Source organism: Pelodiscus sinensis, chromosome 5, assembly GCF_052426305.1.
Source record: "Pelodiscus sinensis isolate ZL-2025 chromosome 5, ASM5242630v1, whole genome shotgun sequence".
In the NCBI taxonomy this organism is placed as follows: Eukaryota; Metazoa; Chordata; order Testudines; family Trionychidae; genus Pelodiscus; species Pelodiscus sinensis.
Window position 1 is genome coordinate 125868052 of NC_143056.1, and position 24974 is coordinate 125893025.

The 24974-nt window shown below is 49.2% G+C and overlaps 2 protein-coding genes across 3 annotated transcripts; both read left to right on the top strand.

Annotated features, from left to right (window-relative positions):
- The first annotated feature begins 853 nt into the window (after positions 1 to 853).
- Positions 854 to 5479, top strand: LOC149524378 (uncharacterized). The gene is made up of 2 exons (XM_089778737.1): positions 854 to 1003; positions 4777 to 5479. The coding sequence occupies exons 1-2, from the start codon at positions 974 to 976 to the stop codon at positions 5128 to 5130; spliced, it is 384 nt and encodes a 127-aa protein (XP_089634863.1). The 5' UTR covers positions 854 to 973; the 3' UTR covers positions 5131 to 5479.
- A 5684-nt stretch (positions 5480 to 11163) lies between these two features.
- On the top strand, positions 11164 to 24588 carry LOC149524379 (uncharacterized). Of its 2 annotated transcripts, none has more exons than XM_089778739.1 (2): positions 11164 to 11392; positions 23944 to 24588. In XM_089778739.1, exons 1-2 carry the CDS (start codon positions 11384 to 11386, stop codon positions 24289 to 24291), a joined length of 357 nt encoding a protein of 118 aa, XP_089634865.1. In that variant the 5' UTR covers positions 11164 to 11383; the 3' UTR covers positions 24292 to 24588. The 2 variants fall into 2 exon arrangements, with proteins under 2 accessions (XP_089634865.1, XP_089634864.1); XM_089778738.1 differs by lacking the exon at positions 11164 to 11392 and adding an exon at positions 19829 to 19974.
- The last annotated feature ends 386 nt before the right edge of the window (positions 24589 to 24974 follow it).

The window sequence follows — 24974 nt, forward strand, 5'->3', positions numbered from 1 at the left end:
GGCCTCATGCTAGATTTGACTTTCAGCCCATTTACGAGAAACCCGCAGCTTACGGTAACAAACAGCTGTGATCAAAGGTGACCTTTGAATCATCTCCCAAAACCTGCAAAGTCCAATGTGCCTTGTGATGCTTGCAGTAGCTTCTAAGCTGGTGAGAGGGGAATCGCATGAGCATAAGCAAGGCAGTGACAAAGGAGCCTAGGCTTTTGAATCCATGCCATGCCTCTGGGGTCTTGATCAGACCCTGACTCCGCATGTCAGGGCTTGTGGGGCAAATGCCACCCTGGCATAACGTCACTGATGGAGCTAGGTTACACCAGGGCTAGGTTTGTCCCTGTGTCTTCCCCGCCCTTTACAAACACTAGCTGATCAGCCCTGGAGCTGCCACACTGAAAGGGGGGTTTATGGAAAGTGAAAAGCTAGATATGGAGCAATGCTCTGGAAGGAATGCTCCAAATGCCAGGCTGAGCTCCCAGCCTGATTTAAACAACCCCATTTCCAGTTCTAATCTCAAAGTGATGGAGGTGAGCAATTCCCCTTGTTGCCACTGGCAGTTACCGGTATCCTGAGATAGGAGAATGCAGCTTCCCTGTGCTTTGCTCCAGCCTGGTATGAAGACGGTGGGGGATGGGGGTGGGAGAGGGCTGTTGGCGAAATTCAACTCCAGACATGGGTCCAGATCTCAATCACCCACCAAGTTCAGGGGTGTTGAGATCTGGGTCTGTGTCTTGGGCTGACAAGTGAGGTTTTAGCTTAGCCAGGGTAGAGGGCTCAATTTACCTCACCCTGCTGCCCTTCCTGTGCGTTTCTCTTTTTTGGCCTTCGGCTGGGAACACTGCCAGGGGCTTTTGGACGTGAAAGCTGTACAGAGCCAGCTGTGTAGCTTTTGCTTTCATTTTGAACGTATAAATATAATCCGATGGACTGAGAGAGGTTGGAACCTCCTAGACAACCAGCGGGTGCCAGGATAGCCATGCAAGCTGTACAACCAGGACCACCCCAGGTAAGCGGCTGAGAGGAGGGACCTGCCAACTAACCAGGACAGAGAGAGGGAAAAAAGGCTATTTTAATTTTCACTGTTGCAAACCTGCCACCACTTCAACCCACCCATCTTTCTTTCTCCCAGTCTCTCCATTATTCTGCTCTCTCTCTCCCAGTCTCTCCCCCATTCCTTTCTCAGCCTCCCTCTCTATTTCTCACCTTGCTTCGTTCTCTCTCTCTCTGTGGAGACAGACTCTGAGCTGCCAGCGCCCTGTGAGGAGAAAAGACTCATTTGTTTCCACATCAGCTCTGAAACACTCCTCTTGACAATGCTGATGGCCATCAGAAAAGACCATGGATGAACTGATTTAGAGAGACTGAAGACCCCCTTTCTGCATGGATGGACTCACGTTACCAATAAAAACAACTTTTAAAAAAACAACGAGGAGTCTGGTGGCAATTTACAGACTAATAAAAATATATATAGTATCTTGAGCTTGAAGAAGTGGGTTGTGCACATGAAAGCTCACAATACTATATATATATTTGTTAGTCTCTAAGGCTATGTGTAGATAGACACACTATTTTGGGATCCTGGAAGTATCTTTAAACACACCTGTTATTTCGAAATAGATTTCGAAATAACGGGCGAGCTATTCCAGTGTTCCTTAAGCCCTCCTTCCACAAGGGTTAAGGGACGTTTCGAAATAACACTTTATTTCAAAATTAGATCAAAATAAGATACACAATTTGCGTAGCTCAAGTTGCATATCTGATTTCAACCTATGGGTGCAGTGTTGATGCACCCTACGGTGCCATAGGACTACTATTATGTTTTTTAATTGTTTTTAAAGTTACAGACTAACATGGCTACCCCTCTGTCACATTACTAGTGTAAACGGACTTATGCCTTTCTGTGGACTAATTGTGAACACAGTCTTATGTTAACCTTTTTTCCTATGTCTAGAACTGTGGGGTCCTGATCCATGTCTGATGTTTATAGGCACTAAAGCAGGGCAATCAAACAGTAACTAAGGGCTGCCAGCACCTGCTCTGCAGGGCTGAAGGCAGAACTCTTCCTTTCCATCCCACTGAGCCTATAACACCATTTCTCAGTGTGAGTCTGAGCAATTACCCTGGGGTCCACGCAGAGCATAGATAAAGTAGAGATTCTTTCTTGTTTGCAAGCAAGCTCCTGGCTCACCCCCTCCTCCCAGTCATGGAGGTGAGCTCCCGCAGAGGGTACAATAAAGAAACCCAGGCATGCAATAAAGGAGAGAGCACAGAGAGGGAAAAGGAGGCAGAAAAGCCAGGGCTAGTAAGATAATGACCTCCAAGAAAGCAGCCAAGAGACTTCACACTCTACAACGAAGGGCTGCTAGACTCGTGTGGAGGCCTGATTGAGAACCTCAGGAGAGTCAATTAAGACCCTCTAGATCAGGGGTGGGAACCTTTTTTGGGTCAGGGCCCCTGACCCACAGAAAAATCAGTTGGAGGCCACAAGTGAGAAACAAACAAACAAACAAACAAACAAACAAACAAACCAAACCTTCAGGGACGTGGCCCCTGACTGAGAAGGAGAAAAACACTCCCCACATTCCCCTCCCACACCAGAGCTTAAGAGGGCCCAGGCCCTCTTAGATTTTGTGTGGTCCAGCCCTGTGGGGGAGGTGGAGGAGGGGCTGGAGCAACAGCACAGGCTCCCCAAACTGGGGGGTCCTGAGCCTCAGGGACTGGGCGCTGCATCCAGCCCACGAGCTTTAGGTTCCCCACCCCTCCTCTAGACAGACTGTGTAGAGAGGCAGCAGCAGCAGCAATGCAGTGTCCTGTCCCTCAGCCCTACCTCATCCAGAGCCAATGTGAAGCTTATGAATCTGGGATGCAGTTGTAGGGCCAACCCCTCTGCTGTGGTTTAACGTGTTCATTTAAAGCCCAGTTCCCAGGAAATGTAAACTCTCAAATGTTTTTTGCCACAGAGATTTGGGGGGAGGGGATGGAGAGAAATGCAAAAGATGTTTCGAAAGGAACAATTTCATATTTCATGTAAAAATGAAACATGTTACCAGGGTGCACCCCCTGGCAGCCCATAATGCTGATCAGCAACAGAGTGCCAAGGGGCTGGGGAACCTCCTGGTTCTGGGATGTACATTCTATTTTCACCAAAGAATTTGACATGAGCTAAATGATTTGCTGGTCATCAATATCATACCTTAGAGTGCATCTACCCTGCACCGTAACTCGAAATAAGCTAAGCAATCTGTGCTATGCAAATTGTGTATTTTATTTCTAAGCTATTTCAAAATAGTTTATTTCATCATTTGGTGCTGTCTACACAGCACCACATTTCGAAATAAAGCACTATTCCAAAACGTCCCTTACTCCTCGTGGAAGGAGGTTTACGGGGACATCGGAATAGCAAGCCCACAATAACGGACTTGCTGTGAAGTCTCAGGATAGCTATTTTGGGATACTCCAGCATCCCAAAATAGCATTGCAGTGTAGAGGTAGCCTAAGGGTGCATATACACAGCACCCTAAACTCAAAAGTAAGATACCCAATTTGTGCTACGCAAAATGCATATCTTATTTAGAATCTATTTTGAAATAGCTTACTTAGAAATTTGGTGCATATACACAGAGCCAAATTTTGAAATGCTATTTCGAGGCATCCCTTAACCCTCGTGGAACAAGGGTTACCGGGATGCCGAAATAGTGTGCCCATTATTTCGAAAAATATTTTGAAATAGCGGGCAGCTTGTGTAGACATGGGGTAGCTATTTCGGGATACCTCTGGTACCCCAAATAGCCGTGCAGTGTAGACATACCCTTAGAAACTAACATATATATTGTGAAGGATACAGACAGGCACTTTGCAAGGGGCTATAGGGCTGTACCAGAAATGTATGTTCTTAGGCATGCCTGTTAAAAGCAGGTCTCATACACCAGACCGCTTGGGATATAAATTGTGAGATACCACAGTGGATGTCCATAGTCCTACAAGGTCAAAAGGTAACTAAGAGATGTGAAATCAAGAAGAAAAAAACAAGCCAAAAGGGGGTGAGGGAGTATCCTGTCTATGAGTAAAGACAATGTACTTTGGAGGCAATTCTGAAAGTCAAAGAGCACACCCTCTCTCTCTTCATGGAGGAAGTGGCTTTGCTTCATGAGAAAGGGGTCTCAGCCAGGCTTGGTTAAAGATGCTCCAGAGAATGTGTGGGGGAGAAAGGGGGCAGAGAGAACAACAGGGTTAGCCTCTAGAAAACAGGTTCTGATTGTGTTCTCTGTGTATTTGCTTCCAATATTCCAACTCCCTGTTACTTGCATCTCTGATGAGAAACATTCCTTCCTAGAGATGACTCAGTGCTGTGGAGGTCAGCAAAGGGCTGGCCCTGAGCTGAGCTGAAAGTTACAAGCTGGTGTGTTTGGCTCCTTCGGGAAGAGCAAGATTGTTGGGTCTGTGAGTGCTCAGGGGATCAGGAGCTGGTTGCTGCTGGGAAGCTTAGAGGACTCCAGGGTGGGTGCACACCTATCGCTAGCTATACAGAGTGAGCGAGGCCTGCCAGGCAATGTTGGTATTGCCAGAAGCCCTTGGTCTCAGGGAGCTGATCCACAGCAGGCCTCTTTCATGCAAAGGGGAGGGGGTACAGAGGTGCCTCACAGCTCTGGGTATGTTTAGGGAGCATCACATGGAGTCAAAGGTCCATTTCCTAGGCGTACATTACACGGGCCAGATAACACACTTGTTCCTGTCTGGCGGTAGTGACTGATTCTTTCACTTCTCTCCCTTGAACGTTAGCTCGAGCAGAGGAGTGGCTGCTCGCCATTCCAGCCCATTTCTCCTGGCAAAGTTTTCGATGGGATCTTGCAAAAGGTCACACACCTGCATCCCATCAACAGCAGCCCAGCAACTGACACCAGAGTGACCCTGAACATCACCAATGGCCAGAAACGCTCTAGCCTAGAAGCTGATCTCAGCAACACGGTGGATCAGATCAAGAAGCGGATCATTCAAGAGAGGAAGTTTGGTGACTCAGGTTCCATCGGCCTGTTGAACGGGAATCGGGAACTGCAGGGCCCGAAGACGCTGAGACAGGAGAATGTGAAGAACATGGCCATGCTGCTCATCTTCCACAAATGCCCTGGGGGCTAAACAGAATGAAAGATGCACAGGGGGCCGCACGTGTCAGACAGAACGCATGCTGATTGCTTGTTGCTCCTTCCCCGTCTAGCTGCTCTCTGTGCACAGGCTGCCAGTTGCCATGGTAACAAATCGAATTGATCATTTTTGCTTCATAGAATGTCATTTCCATGCTGTAAAAGCCACTTGCTTGGGCGGGCGCAAAGATTTAATTTTTGTAGGCAAGGGGTTGAAACCCCACCGAGAGATTTAAATAAATGTGAACTGCTACAGTGAAAGGGAACTCCGACCGGCATTGATTTAGTTGCTTTGAGCAGGGAGTGAGACTAGCTGGCCTCCCGAGGTCTCTTCCATCCCTCATCTTCTATGGTTCTATCCTTATGCATCACATGTACGTAAAAATCACAAAAATAATAGAAATTTCTTTTCTCCTTGTTTTTGACTCCTGGCCTCCTCACCACTCTCACTGTGCCGCGGGGAGACAACATGGCCTGATCTGACCCCAGGAAAAAGAACCAGGGCTCCTGGATTCTGATTCCAAGTCTGACACTGGCCCACCACTGGGCTATGCCGGTTTGCTGGGTTTCGCATAGTTCTGCTGAGTCACTTCCACTCTCCTGCGACTCCAGCTCGGGGCGCCTCCGTAACTCTGCCAGTGGGTCTCAATCCTGCCCTGCTGATATTGCCCCACCTCCCACCCACTTCTATTGTCAGTTCTATTCTTGGGCCCACTCAACACTCACTTCTATTGTCAGTTCTGTACATGCGCTCACACTTGCAGACGGGTGCTGGGCGCTCACTCTTGCAGATGGATGCTGGGAGGTTACACTTGCAGAGGGATGCTGGGAGGTCACTCGCAGATGGGTGCTGGGTTCTCACACTTGCAGATGGGTGCTGGGCTCACACTCGCAGACTGGGGCTGGGCTCACACTTGCAGACTGGGGCTGAGTGCTCACACTTGCAGACTGGGGCTGGGCGCTCACACTTGCAGACTGGGGCTGGGCGCTCACACTCGCAGATGGGTGCTGGGCACTCACACTTGCAGACTGGGGCTGGGTGCTCACACTTGCAGACGGGCTGGATGCTCACACTTGCAGACTGGGGCTGGGCGCTCACACTTGCAGACTGGGGCTGGGCTATCACACTTGCAGACTGGGGCTGGGCTCTCACACTTGCAGAGGGAGTCAGTGGGAGTGGCAGATGCTACATCTCTGAAAAATCAGATTCTAGGCTTCTCACATGGGGCACTGGATTACTGAGGCACTCACAAGCAGTGGACGAATGTGGCCCTTGCCCTCTTTATGCCTCCATTCCCTTCCCCCAAAATGGGGATAACAGTACCTTTTACCTATCAGGGTGGGGGGCTGAGAATAAGCCCATTAATGCTGGTGGAGGGCACAGGGGCTGGGGTGATGGCTGCCATAGAAAAGCCTATGAGGAGATTCATTTATTCTGTATTGTGGGCAGGGTTTGGCTGGTGGGCAGGAACCCAGGCACACATATTGCATGAGGTCACAAAGAAGTATTATGCATTGGTCATAGCTGTGACTGCTGACACACTGAAAGAGGTGGGGAGCCCACAGAAGAGAACAGCATGTGATGGTGCAGTCAAGACCATCATAATGTAAATGCACGAGGGAGTGTGACTATAATTTACCTAAATCCAGGTCTGAGCTTCACAGGGACAGCGAAATGCACCTCCGTGACTCCAGGGCTAATCCCCTACCATGTTTTCAAGTACCTGTCCCCATCCTACCACTCCAGGGACTAGACTTCTTAAAAAAAGATGTGGAAAATGTGCCTGGAATTGGGCAAAAATCCCTATTTTTCCTAACAGTGTGAGTGAGGTCAGAGCCATTTGTGAGGAAAGCTGGCCAAAAACATTAAGCCGTGGGAGGGAGCAAATAAGGGATGTTTTATCCTAGTTAACGTTTGGCCAGTGGTGAAAGTAACTTAAAATGTCTGACAGGGACTGTCCTATTGCAGCCCAGGTCCCTGCCAGCTCTTTAAATAGCTCCCCGCTGTCTTTTTTCCACAACTAAGCCAGCTCTTGCCAGAGCCGCACACCAGGGCGCACCCACGTACTTTTGCCTCTGCGTTTCGCAAAGTTATAAGCCAAGTGAGGAGGTGGGTGGGGGTAGGGCATTGATCTTTACTCCACTTATAATACTTTGGGCCATTTCCAGGATTCGCCCATTTTTGAACAGCGATATTGACGAGCCGAGATGATCAAAGTTGACTGAGGGCTCTTATCTCTGGCAAATTCTGCAGCCTGAGTCTGGTTAGTGACAGGCAGTGGTAGTCACAGGGACTCTTGCAATTGGCCTCCCAGTGAGTGGGAAGGCAACAGTGTGAGGAAAAACCACTTGGAGGCCAAAACGGTGGCATTAACCTTTGCAAGGGTGCTCAGGTTCCCGACGTTCTCTCTCCTGAGCATGCTCATTGTCTTCATAACACTCAGAGCTTCCATGGCCCGGCTGGACCCCTGTATCCTTGGTGCAGCATCACTGATCACGTGGGGGATAGATTCAGCTTATATCTCTACACCACTGTATAAGCACTAGCGCATTCATCCTCCTGGCTCCGCAGCACATTGCAAGGGAGCATCACTGAGACACAATAGCTCCAGGCAGGCTCTGAAGTGATGCTCAGACATGGGCTCATGCTGCAAAGCCCCAGTCCAAAGCCACATCCAGATTTCAGACCTCTCAGAGGTAGGGGTGCTGCAAACCACAGAGCCAGTTCTTTCCATGTCATTGGGAGTTATTTTTACCCCGCTGGGGGCAAATGGGTCTCCAGGGTTGGTCCAGGCTAATACGGACACTCAGAGCCAACCGTACCCATACACAGAATATGCAGCTGTATAGAGCACCCGAACATCCACCCACCCATCTCTTCCTATCCCCGATCTGTGGCTCTGCTTCCTCTGGAGAGGAGCTAGTTAACTTAAAAGTGAGTAAGTGCACCAGACCCATCAGTGCAACACGGAACCCGTGAAAGAGTCATCCAGTTTCATAGACATTGCCAACCCCAGGTACATACTGTCAGTTCTGAATGTGCTGGGTTAAGCTCCGGGGCCTTAGTTTAACGTTGTTTTAAAATGTTTCACTAGTGTGTTCCTGATGATTATAAAATCACATCTCTAAAAAATCATTCCCTCTCCCCAGCTGCCATCAGGCACAGGGGCATCAGGTTAAGAGCACTGCATAGGGCCCCATAAATCCTAAGGACCACCCGGAGGGCCCAGGTGACATGCAGATCCGGAGCTGGGTTCAGATTTCGGACACCCTCAAAGTTTGCATCTAAGTATCTTGGGGCAGACCTGTCTCCGGTGATGTTTGAGCTAAAGCAGCAGAAAACACTCCCGCCCCTCCCCCATCTCCCCTTCCTGTCCTCTTAGGTTGTACAGCAGTGAACCAACTCAGGGACTTTCCTGGGACCTGAATGCAGAGAAAACACTTTCTTTTTTGGTCACGCAGGCACTTTTGCACACAGATAAAATGGCCAGGGTGACCAGACAGGCAGCACACAGCAAGGCCAGGAAGGACACTGACAGCTACAGAAACTGCCTGACAGTGGGCTAGAAGAGCAGGCAGGAAAGTATCTTGCTACCTTCCTCCATTTCCTTCTCTTGACTTGTCAGTCAAGAAGCAGATCACACAGGAGAGGTGTTTGGGGGCTCAGAGGCCGGCTCTCTGGGAGTCAGGCATCGATTCTCTTTCCTTCACCGTGTAACTATGGGGCTTTTTTAGCCTAGCACCTATTAGTAGGCTCAATGCGGGGACCATGAGGAGGATGATCTGTGGTACACAGGAGGGCAGACACAGTTATTGAACGGTCGCTTTCCTGGCCTTAATAATATTTATATAGCAGGGCAGAGCTAAGGTGGTTGGATGCCTCCCCTTCATAAATAGGTGGGGGCAGCCGTAGCTGGGGGATGGGAGGGACAGTGCTGTGTGGAGTTAGCTGCTCTGTGTCAGCGGAGTAGACGGCTTCAGACAGGGAAGAATGAGGGGGCTAAGGAAGGGTGGAAAGAGTTAGGTCAGAGAAGTGAGAAATTCCCTCTCTTATCCACCACCCCATTAATTCTGCTCTCCCATCTTACCCATTCCCAAGCCAGACTAACCACAGTTTTTTACCTAGCCTACTTCTTCTATGGGGAGGGACAGCTCAGTGGTTTGAGCATTGGCCTGCTAAATCCAGGAGTGTGAGTTCAATCCTTGCAGAGGCCATTTGGGGCAAAAAATTTGTCAGGGATGGTACTTGATCCTGCTGTGAAGGCAGGGGACTGGACTTGATGGTCCCTTCCAGTTCTAGAAGACAGGCAATCTCCATTTATTCTCCTTCACTTTACAATAGGAACAGGGGAACCTCAGAAGGACGAGGGACAGAGCCCTCCCCCCTGGGCACTCAGCCCCCCCCCCGAGCTACAACCAGGACAACCCTTCTATCATCCCAATGAGCAAAGAGCTTCCCTGCACTCCCCACCCCACTGGGGCCATATAAGCTGGTGACTAACCACACACAGATGTGAGGCTTCGATACAGACATGCCCAGGCTGAACAAACACTGTGAGTGTCATGAGAGGGCTCTCCCAGGCAAAGGGGTATTACCCATACCCTGCACCCGGAGGGGAGCTGGAAGTTGCGTTGCCAGGGCAAATGTTTTTAATTTCAAACACACACTGACCCCAAGCTAGGACCCATCTCATGGATTTTTTTCTAGCACCCTAAAGGGATCAAGTCCCCCTGCCCCTTGGTTCCTGTTTGTCACTTGCAGATTCTCTGATCTCTCAGCTGCTGAACTTTCGACCCTGAGACAACACCTTTTGCTTTCAGTTTCTGTAGGCTGGGAATTATAGCCTCGAACTCCAGGGGTTTTCTATGGTGGTGACTCCAACATCCCCAAGGGAATGTCCTAGGGCCCACCAAACAACACAGCAGAGCTTAAAGGCGATAGCCATCAGAAAAATAAAGTGTGGATAGGAGACAGCTGTGACGTAAAGCTAGTGGGCATGGCGGTTCTGCTGGCTAACAAGGACAGCCCGAAAAAAGGGGTGAAGGAGGAACCAGGACAACCATGCAAAGGAACGAATAAAATAAAGTTGGGTTTAATTTTGCAAACCTGCCAACCCAGATTTTCTCTTTATCAGTCTTTGTTTTTCTCTCCTCTTTCTCCTGGTTCACAGTCTCACCATTCCCCTCCCCCTCCCCCAGCCGCTTTTCTCTTGTCCCCGATCCCTGTTTGATCATTGACTCAGAGGATCATTGTGTCTCTGTGCCTTTGAGACCTATACTGATCTGGGTTGCCAAAAACAGAGGGGAAAATGAACAACTTGATTCTCAATCAGAGCTAAAATCCTCATCTTGCAAATTATAGAATTGTAGGAATGGAAGGGCCCTCGAGATGTCATCAGTTCAATCCCTTGGACTGTCATGCAAGGACTATGTAAGGACCATCTTTGGCAGGTGTTTGTCTAAACTGCTCTTAAAAAACACCAATACAGAGATTCCACAACCTCCCTAGGCAATTTATTCCAGTGACAACAGGAAGTTTATCCTAATGTCCAACCTAAACCCACCTTGCTGCAATTTACATCTGTTGCTTTTTGTCCTATCCTCATGTAACCCCCAAGAAGATTGCTTGGATTCCCGGGGCCTTGTCTGCTGGCAGCTCAGGGAGAGGCTCTGAGTTTGCCTTGGCTCCCCCTCCCTACCAGGGCCAGAGTCTGCCCGGCATCCCATGGGGCGTGAGATGCCCCTCCCGGGGGGAAGGAGAGACCATTGTTGAGGGGAATCTGGAGCCAGCAGGGCAAGGGGAGGACTGGCTGTGTGGGAGCTAGTAAGCCCCAGGCCTGCATGCAGGGTTCCCCCTGAGAACTGGCCTCTAGGGACCTGAAGGCAGGATCCCTCAGCTGGGTTTATGTCTCCCCTGTTGATTCCCAGTTGTGGAGTTTGCTGGGAGGTTTCCCCAGCCAGGTTGAGTTGGCTCCAGCTTCCTGGGTGAGGGAGTCACTGCATGGTCAGCTCGGCTCTAGCAGCAAGTTCAGGGCTGCTGCCTGCTGTGTGGGTCTGAATGCTGGGCTGGGAGGCTGTAGTTTGAATTTTGGTACAGTTGTGTGGTCTGCATCTTGAGCCCTGCACCCCTTCGCGGTGAGGGGAAATTCTGGGACCGAAGCAGCCTGGTTCCTGCCTGAAGAGGACCCCTGTGAGAAGAGAGCAGCCCTTTGCAGAGACTGAGTCATCTCTCAACCTGAGGCTCATTCATGGAGTGTGTGAGTGCACCAATTTTTAGTTAGGCAGGCAGGGAATTTGTTTGGGGATTTTATTACCTGCTGCACATTAAACCTGTGGAGGGATGTACTGCCTTCTCCCATTTGTGAATCCTTTGGGCTGTACCGGACCTAGTCATCCCCACTGCTAAACCACTGCAGAGAAGGATTGTGTGGTCAACAGTCATCAAGGGCCCCATCCAAGTATGCGTACCAACGGGACACTAACCTCACAGTTGCTGGGCACCGGTGACCCTAAAAATAGTGTTTTACCCTGTTCTGTTATAATTGTCTCCTGTTTAATATAATTATGTTTATTATAGTGTATGTGTTTGTGCTATTTTCTGGGAGTCTCCAACTATCTGGCAAATACATGGGGATTACCCCGGGCTAGAATTTTCCTCCCAAGCTGCCCTGGTGACCCTGCTAGGAAGGAGTGAGGGGGGTAGAGGCACCGCCAAGTACATCAATCAGAAAGATTAAAATTGAGTGGGTGGCGGGATCCAGAAGAACCCAGACCTATCCATCCGAACCTGAAAGGAGATTGGCTTTAAAAAAAGGTAACCAGGTGGAGAAGTTAAGAAGGGAAATAAGGACAACCCAGGAAACTACACACCCACATGGGTGTGTCGGTATGTTAGGCAGGGGAAGGCTTTGCCTTCCCAAACAGCCAGACTGGCCCTGCCCACACTCCACCCCCAGAACTCCTTGCTGCCCCCAGCGCCCACCCTCCCTGTGATCCATAGCTGGGGAGGGGAGGGCCGTACACCACCTGCCCTTGCCGTGCTCTGGGGCCAGAAAGGCTGGGGCTGTGGGTCACCCACTTTCCCTGTGCTCTGGGCTGGAGAGACTGGGGCACACACACACGCCCACCTGTACTCCCCTCCTCATGATGGAGGGCACCACACGCACCCACTCAGTGCATTGGCCTGGTTCCCTATGATGGGGGAGACGGCTTGGTTCCCAGGCGGGCGGGGCTTCAATAGAAGGGACAGGGCTGGGGGTGAGGCTGGGGGCTTGCCTCTCCCAGCCCTACCCTCACCGACTGCCCATGCAAACCAGTCAGCTTAACTTCTGTTCCCAGAAAGATAATGGAGCTAATAATCTAGGATGCCACCTGTAAACATCTGGAGGATAATAAGGTGATAGGTAACAGCCAGCATGGATTTGTAGTGAACAAATCATATCAAACCAACCTGATAGATCTCTTTGGGTATGTCTACACTACAAAGTTAGTTCGAACTAACTTAGTTCGAATTAGTTAATTCGAACTAAGCTAGTTCGAACTAACGCATCTAGAACTAAAAACTAGTTCGAACTAGCGTTTTGCTAGTTCGAACTAGTAAGTCCACATTGAGTGGACTCTGAACAGGGCTTAAGGATGGCCGGAAGCAGTGCTGGCAGGGCATAAAAGGAGGACTTAGAGCATGGAGATGCTGTCTCAGGCTAGCCGAGGGCTGCGCTTAAAGGGTCCCGACCCCCACCCCGGACACACAGTTCTCAGGGGTGCCCCGCTTGCAAAGAAGTTCTGGCTTGGAGTGCCCTGAGTGCCCACACTGGGCACATCACACCACTCGGCCATCAGCCCGGCTGCACTTGCCGCAGGCTGCCATCTGGGGAGAGGGAGTAATTGGGGGGCTGCAGGAGAGCTTCCACCCTCAGAAGCCCACAGAGCCAGCCCAGTCCTCCCCATTGGGGGCTCGTACCCCATTCCTCCCTCACCTCCTTCCACTTACCCTTCCCTAGCCCCCCTTCTTATTGATGTACAAAATAAAGATAACGTTTCTTCCAACATTGACTCTGTCTTTATTGAAAAAAACTGGGGGAGACTGGGAAAAGGAGGTGGGAGAGGGGAAGAGAAAGGCTGGGAGAGGGGAGGGCAACTAACATGATCAGGGGTTGGGAACAGGTCCCAGATGAAGAAAGGCTACAGAGACTGGGACTGTTCATCTTAGAAAAGAGGAGACGGAGAGGGGACAGGATAGAGGTCTCTAAAAGCAGGGGTTGGGTGGAGAGGGTGCATTCAGAAAAGTTCTTCCTGAGTTCCCATAAAGAAGGACTAGAGGACAGCAAAGGAAAGGAATGGGTAGCAGGCTTCAAACTAGTAAGCGAAAGTTGTTCTTGAGAAAGCAAATAGTTAACCTGTGGAACTCCTTGCTGCAGGAGGCTGTGAAGGCTACAACTAGAACAGAGTTTAAAGGGAAGTGAGATAAAGTCATGGAGGTTGGGTCCATGGAGTCCTATTAGCCAGAGGGTAGGAGTGGTGTCCCTGCCCAAAGTTTGTGGAAGGCTGGAGAGGGATGGCACGAGACAAATGGCTTGGTCACTGTCTTCGGTCCATCCCCTCCAGGGTCCCTAGGGTTGGCCGCTGTCGGCAGACAGGCTACGGGGCTAGATGGACCTTTGGTCTGACCCAGGACGGCCATTGTAAGCTCAGGGCTCAGTGTCGGGGGTCTCAGTGGACCCCCTTGATTTTCATGCACACCTGGTCCTGGGTGGCCAGGCTGGCAGCTCTCCTGCCCTAGACGGCCACTTTCCTGTGCCTAGTGCGGAGATCGTGGACGAGGTCCACGATGTCTGCACTAGCCCAGGAAGGTGCCCGCCTCTTGCGGTCCAGGGCAAGCTCCTGGGAGCCGCCAGCCTGGTCCCGGCAAGAGGGGGTGGGCTGGGGGGCATCGGGTGGGTGGCTCTGTGCCGTGCCAGGTGCAGGGTCTGCTAGCTGGGTGCTGGCAGGCTTGCACCTGGCACGGGCACCGTAGCCAGCCCGTGCCCCTTTAAGGGGTCCGGGGCCGGGAGGGGGGCATAGAGTTTCCCTGGTGTTGGCCAGAGTGGCCACCAGGGAAACCTGGGGAGGGCTAGCCTCCCACTAGTTCGAACTAAAGGGCTACACAGCCCTTAGTTCGAACTAGCTAGTTCGAACTAGGCGTTAGTCCTCGTAAAATGAGGTTTACCTAGTTCGAACTAAGCGCTCCGCTAGTTCGATTCAAATTCGAACTAGCGGAGCGCTAGTGTAGCACCTATTAAAGTTAGTTCGAACTAACGTCCGTTAGTTCGAACTAACTTTGTAGTGTAGACATACCCTTTGATAGTCTAGCAAGCCTTGTGGCTAAGAGGGAAGCTATAGATGTGGTATACTTGGACTTCAGTAAAGCATTTGATACCGTGGGCCATATGGCTCCCCAGGGGGCACGCCCTACCTCTAGGGGGCCACATGGAAAAAACGGAACATTAGGTAAATAACGTACCTTTTTTTCCAACTAACAGCAGCTATGAGGGGGGCCGCAGGGGTAAACGAGGCTCAAAAAAAAGGTTGAGAAACACTCTAGAGAAATGCAACCTAGATGGATGCTACTAAAAGGTGGGTGAATAACTGGCTAGGTAACCATTCCCAGAGATTAATTATCAGTGGTTCACAGTCGCGCTGGAAGGGTATAACAAGGGGATCCACAGGGTCAGTTTTGGGCCCTAACCTACCAATTCCCTGAGTTTGCTAAAGTCTGACTTCCTGAAATCCATTGTCTTTACTTTGCTGTTTTCCCTCCTACCATTCTTTAGAATCATGAGATCTATCATTTCATTATCACTTTCACCCAAAGGGCTCGTCTACACTGGCCCCTTTTCCGGAAGGGGCATGTAAATTTCAGCAGTCGTCGTAGGGAAATCCGCGGGGGATTTAAATATCCCCCGCGGCATTTAAATAAAAATGTCCGCCGCTTTTTTCCGGCTTTTAAAAAAGCCGGAAAAGAGCGTCTAGACTGGCCCCGATCCTCCGGAAAAAGTGCCCTTTTCCGGAGGCTCTTATTCTTACTTCAAAGTACTCTTACTGGGGGGGGGGGAGGGCTGGAGCAACAGCGTGGGCCCCACTGTGTTGTGGGGGGGAGCCCCAACCCTCAGAGTCCTGATTCAGGTAAGCCAAGGTTCCCACCCCTTAGATCATGGACTGTCAGGCAACAGGCTGGGGAGCTGGCATGGTTGGTGGGGTTGCCTGTGACAGCAGGGAGCTGCACTTGAGGTCCTTTCTTTTCAGGTATTTCCCTCACTTGTCTACTTTCCTACTCTTTCCCTCTTCCACTTCCTCATCCTGCCAAGTGGCTCGGAGCTCTCCATACACATTCACTGAGCTTCACTACACCTCTGGGGAGAGACGTATCGTTATCCCCATTATACAGAAGGGGAAACTGAGGTATGGAGCAGCACAGCCACATACCCCAGGTCATGGAGCAGGAGCAGCGCCAGGCCGAAGATTAGAGCTCAGGGGGTCATGACTGCATGTGCCATATGCAGACCAGTAGGCCGTGCTGCCTCTCTTTCAACGTGGAAGTTTGACGGGAGTATGCCTGGAAATGAAAGTGAAAAGGGGAAAGGAAGCCCTGGGAGAAAAGGAATCCAATTGGTTGGCTAATAGTGGTCTTAGTCTATTTAAGAAAGATGTGGAGAAATTGGAGAAGGTCCAGAGAAGAGCAATAAAAATTATTAAAGGTCTATAAATCATGAACTATGAGGGGAGACTGAAAGAACTGAGGTTGTTTAGTTTGGAAAGGAGAAGACTGAGAAGGGACATAATAGTAGTTTTCAAGTGTCTTAAAGGGTGTTACAAGGAGAAGGGAGAAAAATTGTTCTCCTTGGCCTCTGAGGATAGAACAAGAAGTTATGGGCTTAAGTTGCAGCAAGGTGGGTTTAGGTTGGACATCAGGAAAAACTTCCTGCCTGTCAGGGTGATTAAACATTGGAATAAATTGTCTAGGGAGGCGATGGAATCTCCATCACTGGAAATATTTTAGAGCAGGTTAGACAGACACTTGTCAGGGATGATCTAGACGGTGCTTGGTAAGTAAGAATAAGAGCCTCCGGAAAAGGGCACTTTTTCCGGAGGATCGGGGCCAGTCTAGACGCTCTTTTCCGGCTTTTTTAAAAGCCGAAAAAAAGCGGCGGACATTTTTATTTAAATGCCGCGGGGGATATTTAAATCCCCCGCGGATTTCCCTACGACGACTGCTGAAATTTACATGCCCCTTCCGGAAAAGGGGCCAGTGTAGACGTAGCCAAACTGTTCTTGGTTTGATTTTAACAAACAGGAAGGAATGGGTTGAAAATCTGAAAGAAGAAGGCAGTCTCCCCCTGTAGCTTTCTCTAGCTTCTGAAATTAAAAAAAAAATTGTTTCCAATACATTCCAAGAATGTGTTGGATAATCTGTGCCCTGCTGCGTTATTTTCCCAACAGATGTCTGGATAGTTGAAGTCCCAAATCACACCAAGTCCTGTGCCTTGGATGATTTTGTTAGTTGTCCGAAAAAAGCTTCAGCCACCTCTTTTTCCTGGTTAGGTGGTCTATAGTAGACTCCTAACCTGACATCACCCTTGTTTTTAACCCTTTTATCCTTATCCAGAGACTCTCAATAAGTCGGTCTCCTACGTGCACCTCAACCTCAATCAAGTATATGCATTTTAATATATAAGGTAACACCTCCTTCCTTTTTCCCTGTCTGTCCTTCCTGTGCAAGTTGTATCCTATCATATTCCAGTCATGTATATTATCCCACCAACTCTTTGTAATGCCAACATGGGGTTTGTTTACTAACAGACAAGGGAGTTCTTCCTGTTTATTTCCCATACTTTTCACATTAGTATACAGACAACTAAGATATTGATTTGATTGCCCCCCAGTTCATAGAATCATAGTACACTAGACCTGGAAGGGACCTCAAGAGGTCATCAAGTCCAGTCCACGGCCCTCACGGCAGGACCAAGCACCGTCTAGATCATCCCTGACAAGTGTCTGTCTAACCTGCTCTAAAATATTTCCAGTGATGGAGATTCCATCGCCTCCCTAGACAATTTATTCCAATGTTTAATCACCCTGACAGGCAGGAAGTTTTTCCTGATGTCCAACCTAAACCCACCTTGCTGCAACTTAAGCCCATAACTTCTTGTTCTATCCTCAGAGGCCAAGGAGAACAATTTTTCTCCCTTCTCCTTGTAACACCCTTTAAGACACTTGAAAACTACTATTATGTCCCTTCTCAGTCTTCTCCTTTCCAAACTAAACAACCTCAGTTCTTTCAGTCTCCCCTCATAGTTCATGATTTATAGACCTTTAATAATTTTTATTGCTCTTCTCTGGACCTTCTCCAATTTCTCCACATCTTTCTTAAATAGACTAAGACCACTATTAGCCAACCAATTGGATTCCTTTTCTCCCAGGGCTTCCTTTCCCCTTTTCACTTTCATTTCCAGGCATACTCCCGTCAAACTTCCACGTTGAAAGAGAGGCAGCACGGCCTACTGGTCTGCATATGGCACATGCAGTCATGACCCCCTGAGCTCTAATCTTCGGCCTGGCGCTGCTCCTGCTCCATGACCTGGGGTATGTGGCTGTGCTGCTCCATACCTCAGTTTCCCCTTCTGTATAATGGGGATAACGATACGTCTCTCCCCAGAGGTGTAGTGAAGCTCAGTGAATGTGTATGGAGAGCTCCGAGCCACTTGGCAGGATGAGGAAGTGGAAGAGGGAAAGAGTAGGAAAGTAGACAAGTGAGGGAAATACCTGAAAAGAAAGGACCTCAAGTGCAGCTCCCTGCTGTCACAGGCAACCCCACCAACCATGCCAGCTCCCCAGCCTGTTGCCTGACAGTCCATGATCTAAGGGGTGGGAACCTTGGCTTACCTGAATCAGGACTCTGAGGGTTGGGGCTCCCCCCCACAACACAGTGGGGCCCACGCTGTTGCTCCAGCCCTCCCCCCCCCCCAGTCTCACGCAGGCTGGAGCACACAAAATCTACTAGCCTAGGAGAAATGTCTTTCTCCTTCCCATTTGGGGGCCGTCAGTCAGTCCGAGGTGGTGTGGTTTGTTTTTTGTTTAGTTTTGTTTTGTTTTCTTGGAGGTTTGGGGGTTTTCGTTCGTTTGGTTTTTGTTTTTGCTTCTCATTTGTGTGCGGCTCCCAACTGATTTTTCTGTGGGTCAGCAGTTCCCAATCCAAAAGAGGTTCTCCACCCCGGCCTACATGAAGGAGGATCACAGGGAACGGGAGTGGGGAGAACAAGGGGAGAAGGAAATTTCAAATCCCTCCAAGATACCCACACAAGAACCAGGAGGGAGGGAAGGAGGTGCCAGGGTGACATTTGGAGATGGGGGAAGATAGGAGCTGTGCTGATGTTTCCCTTTCACCCAGAGCTTTGTAATTTTCACCAAGTCCCTCTACAGCTGCCGGCAACTCCCCAGGGGCAGCCTCTCTGCTCACCTGGTTCACACCGCGCCCCTTCCCATACTGATCCTATAAAGCCTCAGCCCCACAATCCAGTAATGAAAAGTGGTTGCTGGGTAAATGTTTCCAATCCAGTTTAGCCCAAGGCAGGAATGACTGGGCCAACCAATAGCAGGGAAGTCGGAGTGAAGGCAGTTGGCTTCAGTCATGTTATAGAGCATGCTCAGTACCACCCAGGCAGCAAGTCTGAGGGAGACAGGTGAGCCTGCATGCTCCTCCCCCCGTACGTCCTCTCTGTGAGGCAGGGAGCAATTATAGGAAATTCCCAAAGGGAGGGTTAAAACATTGGCAAAGCTATAAGCTACGGAAGTGCTGGTCAACCTATAAGCCCTCATGTTAGATTTGACTTTCAGCTCATTTACGAGAAACCTGCAGCTTACGGTAACATTGCTGGCAAGCAGCTGTGATCAAAGGTGACCGTTGAATCATCTCCCAAAACCCCCAAAGTAAGTCCAATGTGCCTTGTGGTGCTTGCAGTAGCTTCTAAGCTGGTGAGAGGGGAACCGCACAAGCAAGGCAGTGACAAAGGAGCCTAGGTTTTTGAATCCATGGTGGGCCTCTGGGGTCTTGATCAGACCCTGACTCCGCATGTCAGGGCTTGTGGGGCAAATGCCACCCTGGCGTAACGTCACTGATGGAGCTAGGTTATACCAGGGCTAGGTTTGTCCCTGTGTCTTCCCCGCCCTTTACAAACACTAGCTGATCAGCCCTGGAGCTGCCACACTGAAAGGGGGGTTTATGGAAAGTGAAAAGCTAGATATGGAGCAATGCTCTGGAAGGAATGCTCCAAATGCCAGGCTGAGCTCCCAGCCTGATTTAAACAACCCCATTTCCAGTTCTAATCTCAAAGTGATGGAGGTGAGCAATTCCCCTTTTTGCCACTGGCAGTTACCGGTATCCTGAGATAGGAGAATGCAGCTTCCCTGTGCTTTGCTCCAGCCTGGTATGAAGACGGTGGGGGATGGGGGTGGGAGAGGGCTGTTGGCAAAATTCAACTCCAGACATGGGTCCAGATCTCAATCACCCACCAAGTTCAGGGGTGTTGAGATCTGGGTCTGTGTCTTGGGCTGACAAATGAGGTGTTAGCTTAGCCAGGATAGAGGGCTCAATTTACCTCACCCTGCTGCCCTCTCTCTTGGCCTTCGGCTGGGAACACTGCCAGAGGCTTTTGGACGTGAAAGCTGTACAGAGTCAGCTGTGTAGCTTTTGCTTTCATTTTGAACGTATAAATATAATCCGATGGACTGAGAGAGGTTGGAACCTCCTAGACAACCAGCGGGTGCCAGGATAGCCATGCAAGCTGTACAAGCAGGACCACGCAAGGTAAGCGGCTAAGAGGAGGGACCTGCCAACTAACCAGGACAGAGAGAGGGAAAAAAGGCTATTTTAATTTTCACTGTTGCAAACCTGCCACCACTTCAACCCACCCACCCACCCATCTTTCTTTCTCCCAGTCTCTCCATTATTCTGCTCTCTCTCTCCCAGCCTCTCCCCCATTCCTTTCTCAGCCTCCCTCTCTATTTCTCACCTTGCTTCGTTCTCTCTCTCTGTGGAGACAGACTCTGAGCTGCCAGCGCCCTGTGAGGAGAAAAGACTCATTTGTTTCCACATCAGCTCTGAAACACTCCTCTTGACAATGCTGATGGCCATCAGAAAAGACCATGGATGAACTGATTTAGAGAGACCGAAGACCCCCTTTCTGCATGGATGGACTCACGTTACCAATAAAAACAACTTTTAAAAAAACAACGAGGAGTCTGGTGGCAATTTACAGACTAATAAAAATATATATAGTATCTTGAGCTTGAAGAAGTGGGTTGTGCACATGAAAGCTCACAATACTATATATATATTTGTTAGTCTCTAAGGCTATGTGTAGATAGACACACTATTTTGGGATCCTGGAAGTATCTTTAAACACACCTGTTATTTCGAAATAGATTTTGAAATAACGGGCGAGCTATTCCAGTGTTCCTTAAACCCTCCTTCCACAAGGGTTAAGGGACGTTTTGAAATAGCACTTTATTTCAAAATTAGATTAAATAAGATACACAATTTGCGTATTTCAGATTGCATATCTGATTTCAACCTATGGGTGCAGTGTTGATGCACCCTACGGTGCCATAGGACTACTATTATGTTTTTTAATTGTTTTTAAAGTTACAGACTAACATGGCTACCCCTCTGTCACATTACTAGTGTAAACGGACTTATGCCTTTCTGTGGACTAATTGTGAACACAGTCTTATGTTAACCTTTTTTCCTATGTCTAGAACTGTGGGGTTCTGATCCATGTCTGATGTTTATAGGCACTAAAGCAGGGCAAACAAACAGTAACTAAGGGTTGCCTGCACCTGCTCTGTGAGGCTGAAGGCAGAACTCTTTCTTTCCATCCCACTGAACCCATAACAACCATTTCTCAGTGTGAGTCTGAGCAATTGCCCTGGGGTCCACGCCGAGCATAGACAGAGTAGAGAGTCTTTCTTGTTTGCAAGCAAGCTCCTGGCTCACCCCCTCCTCCCAGTCATGGAGGTGAGCTCCCGCAGAGGGTTCAATAAAAAAACCCAGGCCTGCTATAAAGGAGAGAGCACAGAGAGGGAAAAGGAGGCAGAAAAGTCAGAACTAGTAAGATAATGACCTCCAAGAAAGCAGCCAAGAGACTTCACACTCTACAACGAAGGGCTGATAGACTCGTGTGGAGGCCTGATTAAGAACCTCAGGAGAGTCAATTAAGACCCTCTCGTTCAGGGGTAGGAACCTTTTTTTGGTCAGGGCCCCTGACCCACAGAAAAATCAGTTGGAGGCCACAAGTGAGAAACAAACAAACAAACAAAAAGCCCTCAGTGACGTGGCCCCTGACTGAGAAGGAGAAAAACACTCCTCACATTCCCCTCCCACACCAGAGCTTAAGAGGGCCCAGGCTAGTAGATTTTGTGCAGCCCAGCCCTGTGGGGGAGGGGCTGGAGCACCAGCATAGGCTCCCCAAAGCTGGGGGGGCCCTGAGCCTTAGGGACTGGGCGCTGCATCCAGCCCCCGGGCTTTAGGTTCCCCACCCCTGCACTAAAAAAACCAACAAATGGTCTGGTAGCACTCTATAGACTAACAAAATATGTAGATGGTATCATGAGCTTTCGTGGGCACAGCCCACTTCTTCAGATGACCAGAGTTATGAGTAGGGGATATGAAAACTCTAAATAAATGGGAGAGGAGAAGGGGACAGAGGAGAGAAAGAAAAAAGGAAGGGTGGGTGGGAGACAGAGCATCTTTAAGTATCTGGAGAATGGGTACTTAAACCTAAGTAGATAAAAATCAAAGTCAATAGATAGATTGCTAAGACAGACAGCAGCAGCAATTCAGTGTCCCTCAGTCCTGCCTCATCCAGAGCTAATGTGGAGCTTATGAATCTGGGATGCAGTTGTAGGGCCAACCCCTCTGCAGTGGTTTAACCTGTTCATTTAAAGCCCAGTTCCCAGGAAATGTAAACTCTCAAATGTTTTTTGCCAGAGAGATTGGGGGGGGGGGGAGGGGGGGCGGGAGGAATGGAGAGAAATCCAAGAGATGCTCAGAAAGGAACAATTTCATATTTCATGTAAAAAGGAAACATGTTGCCAGGATGCACCCCATGGCAGCCCATAATGCTGATCAGCAACAGAGTGCCAAGGGGTCGGGGAAGCTCCTGGTTCTGGGATGTACATTCTATGTTCAGCAAAGAATTTCACATGAGCTGAATGATTTGCTGATCATCAATATCATTAAAAAATAAGTAGTCCCTTGGCACCTTAGGGTACATCTACCCTGCACCATAACTTGAAATAAGATACGCAATTTGTGCTATGCAAATTGTGTATTTTATTTCTAAGCTATTTCAAAATAGCTTATTTCATCATTTGATGCTGTCTACACAGTGCCACATTTTGAAATAAAGTGCTATTCCAAAACGTCCCTTACACCTTGTGGAAGGAGGTTTATGGGGACATCGGAATAGTGAGCCCACAATAATGGTCTTGCTGTGAGACACAGGCTAGCTATTTCGGGATACTTTGGCATCCCAAAATAGCATAGCAGTGTAGAGGTAGCCTAAGGGCACATCTACACAGCACCCTAAACTCAAAGTAAGATACACAATTTGAACTACGCAAATTGCATATCTTGAATCTATTTTGAAATAGCTTACTTTGAAATTTGGTGTGTGTACACAGAGCCAAATTTTGAAATAACATGCTATTTCGAGGGCTCCCTTAATCCTCGTGGAACAAGGGTTACTGGATTGCCAAAATAACGTACCCGTTATTTCAAAAAATATTTTGAAATAACAGGCAGTTTGTGTAGACACGGGGTAGCTATTTCGGAATACCTCTGGTATCCCAAAATAGGCATGCAGTGTAGACATACCCTTAGATACTAACAGATATATTGCTAAGGATACAGACAGGGACTTTGCAAAGGGCTATGGGGCTGTACCAGAAATGTATGTTCTTAGGCATGCCTGTTAAAAGCAGGTCTCATGCACCAGACCGCTTGGGATATAAATTGTGAGATACCACAGTGGATGTCCATAGTCCCACAAAGTCAAAAGTTAATGAAGAGATGTGAAATCAAGAAGAAAAAAACAAGCCAAAAGGGGGTGAGGGAGTATCCTGTCTATGAGTAAAGACAATGTACTTTGGAGGCAATTCTGAAAGTCAGAGCACACCCTCTCTCTCTCTTCATGGAGGAAGTGGCTTTGCTTCATGAGAAAGGGGTCTCAGCCAGGCTTGTTTGAAGATGATCCAGAGAATGTGTGGGGGAGGAAGGGGGCAGAGAGAACAACAGGGTTAGCCTCTAGAAAACAGGTTCTGATTGTGTTCTCTTTGTATTTGCTTCCAATATTCCAACTCCCTGTTACTTGCATCTCTGATGAGAAACATTCCTTCCTAGAGATGACTCAGTGCTGTGGAGGTCAGCAAAGGGCTGGCCCTGAGCTGAGCTGAAAGTCACAAGATGGTGTGTTCGGCTCCTTTGGGAAGAGCAGGATTGTTGGGTCTGTGAGTGCTCAGGGGATCAGGAGCTGGATGCTGCTGGGAAGCTTAGAGGACTCTGAGGTTGGTGCACGCGTATCGCTAGCTATACAGTGGGAGCAAGGCCTCTTTCATGCAAAGGGCAGGGGGTACAGAGGTGCCTCACAGCTCTGGGTACACTTAGGGAGCATCACATGGAGTCAAAGGTGAATTTCCTGGGCGTACATTACACAGTGCACCTGTTCCTGTCTGGTGGCAATGTCTGATTCTTTCAGTTTTCTCCCTTGCACGTTAGCTCAAGCAGAAGAGTGGCTGCTCGCCAGTCCAGCTTGCATCTCCTTCTCCCAGAGTTTGTGATGGGCCCTTCCAAGGGGTCACACACCTGCATCCCAGCCCAGCAACTGACACCAGAGTGACCCTGAACATCACCAATGGCCAGAAACGCTCTAGCCTAGAAGCTGATCTCAGCAACACGGTGGATCAGATCAAGAAGCGGATCATTCAAGAGAGGAAGTTTGGTGACTCAGGCTCCTTAGGCCTGTTGAACGGGAATCGGGAACTGCAGGGCCCGAAGACGCTGAGACAGGAGAATGTGAAAAACATGGCCATGCTGCTCATCTTCCACAAATGCCACGGGGGCTAAACAGAATGAAAGATGCACAGGGGGCCGCGCGTGTCAGACAGAACGCATGCTGATTGCTTGTTGCTCCTTCCCCGTCTAGCTGCTCTCTGTGCACAGGCTGCCAGTTGCCATGGTAACAAATCGAATTGATCATTTTTGCTTCATAGAATGTCATTTCCATGCTGTAAAAGCCACTTGCTTGGGCGGGCGCAAAGATGTGAGAGGGCTGAAGGATGCAGAGCTGGAATTGAATTTTTGTAGGCAAGGGGTTGAAACCCAACCGAGAGATTTAAATAAATGTGAAATGCTACAGTGAAAGGGAACTCCGACCGGCATTGATTTAGTTGCTTTGAGCAGGGGGTGAGACTAGCTGGCCTCCCGAGGTCTCTTCCATCCCTCATCTTCTATGGTTCTATCCTTATGCATCACATGTACGTAAAAATCACAAAAATAATAGAAATTTCTTTTCTCCTTGTTTTTGACTCCTGGCCTCCTCACCCACTCTCACTGTGCCACGGGGAGGCAACATGGCCTGATCTGACCCCAGGAAAAAGAACCAGGGCTCCTGGATTCTGATTCCAAGTCTGACACTGGCCCACCACTGGGCTATGCCGGTTTGCTGGGTTTCGTATAGTTCGCTGAGTCACTTCCACTCTCCTGCGACTCCAGCTCGGGGCACCTCCATAATTCTGCCAGGGGGGTCA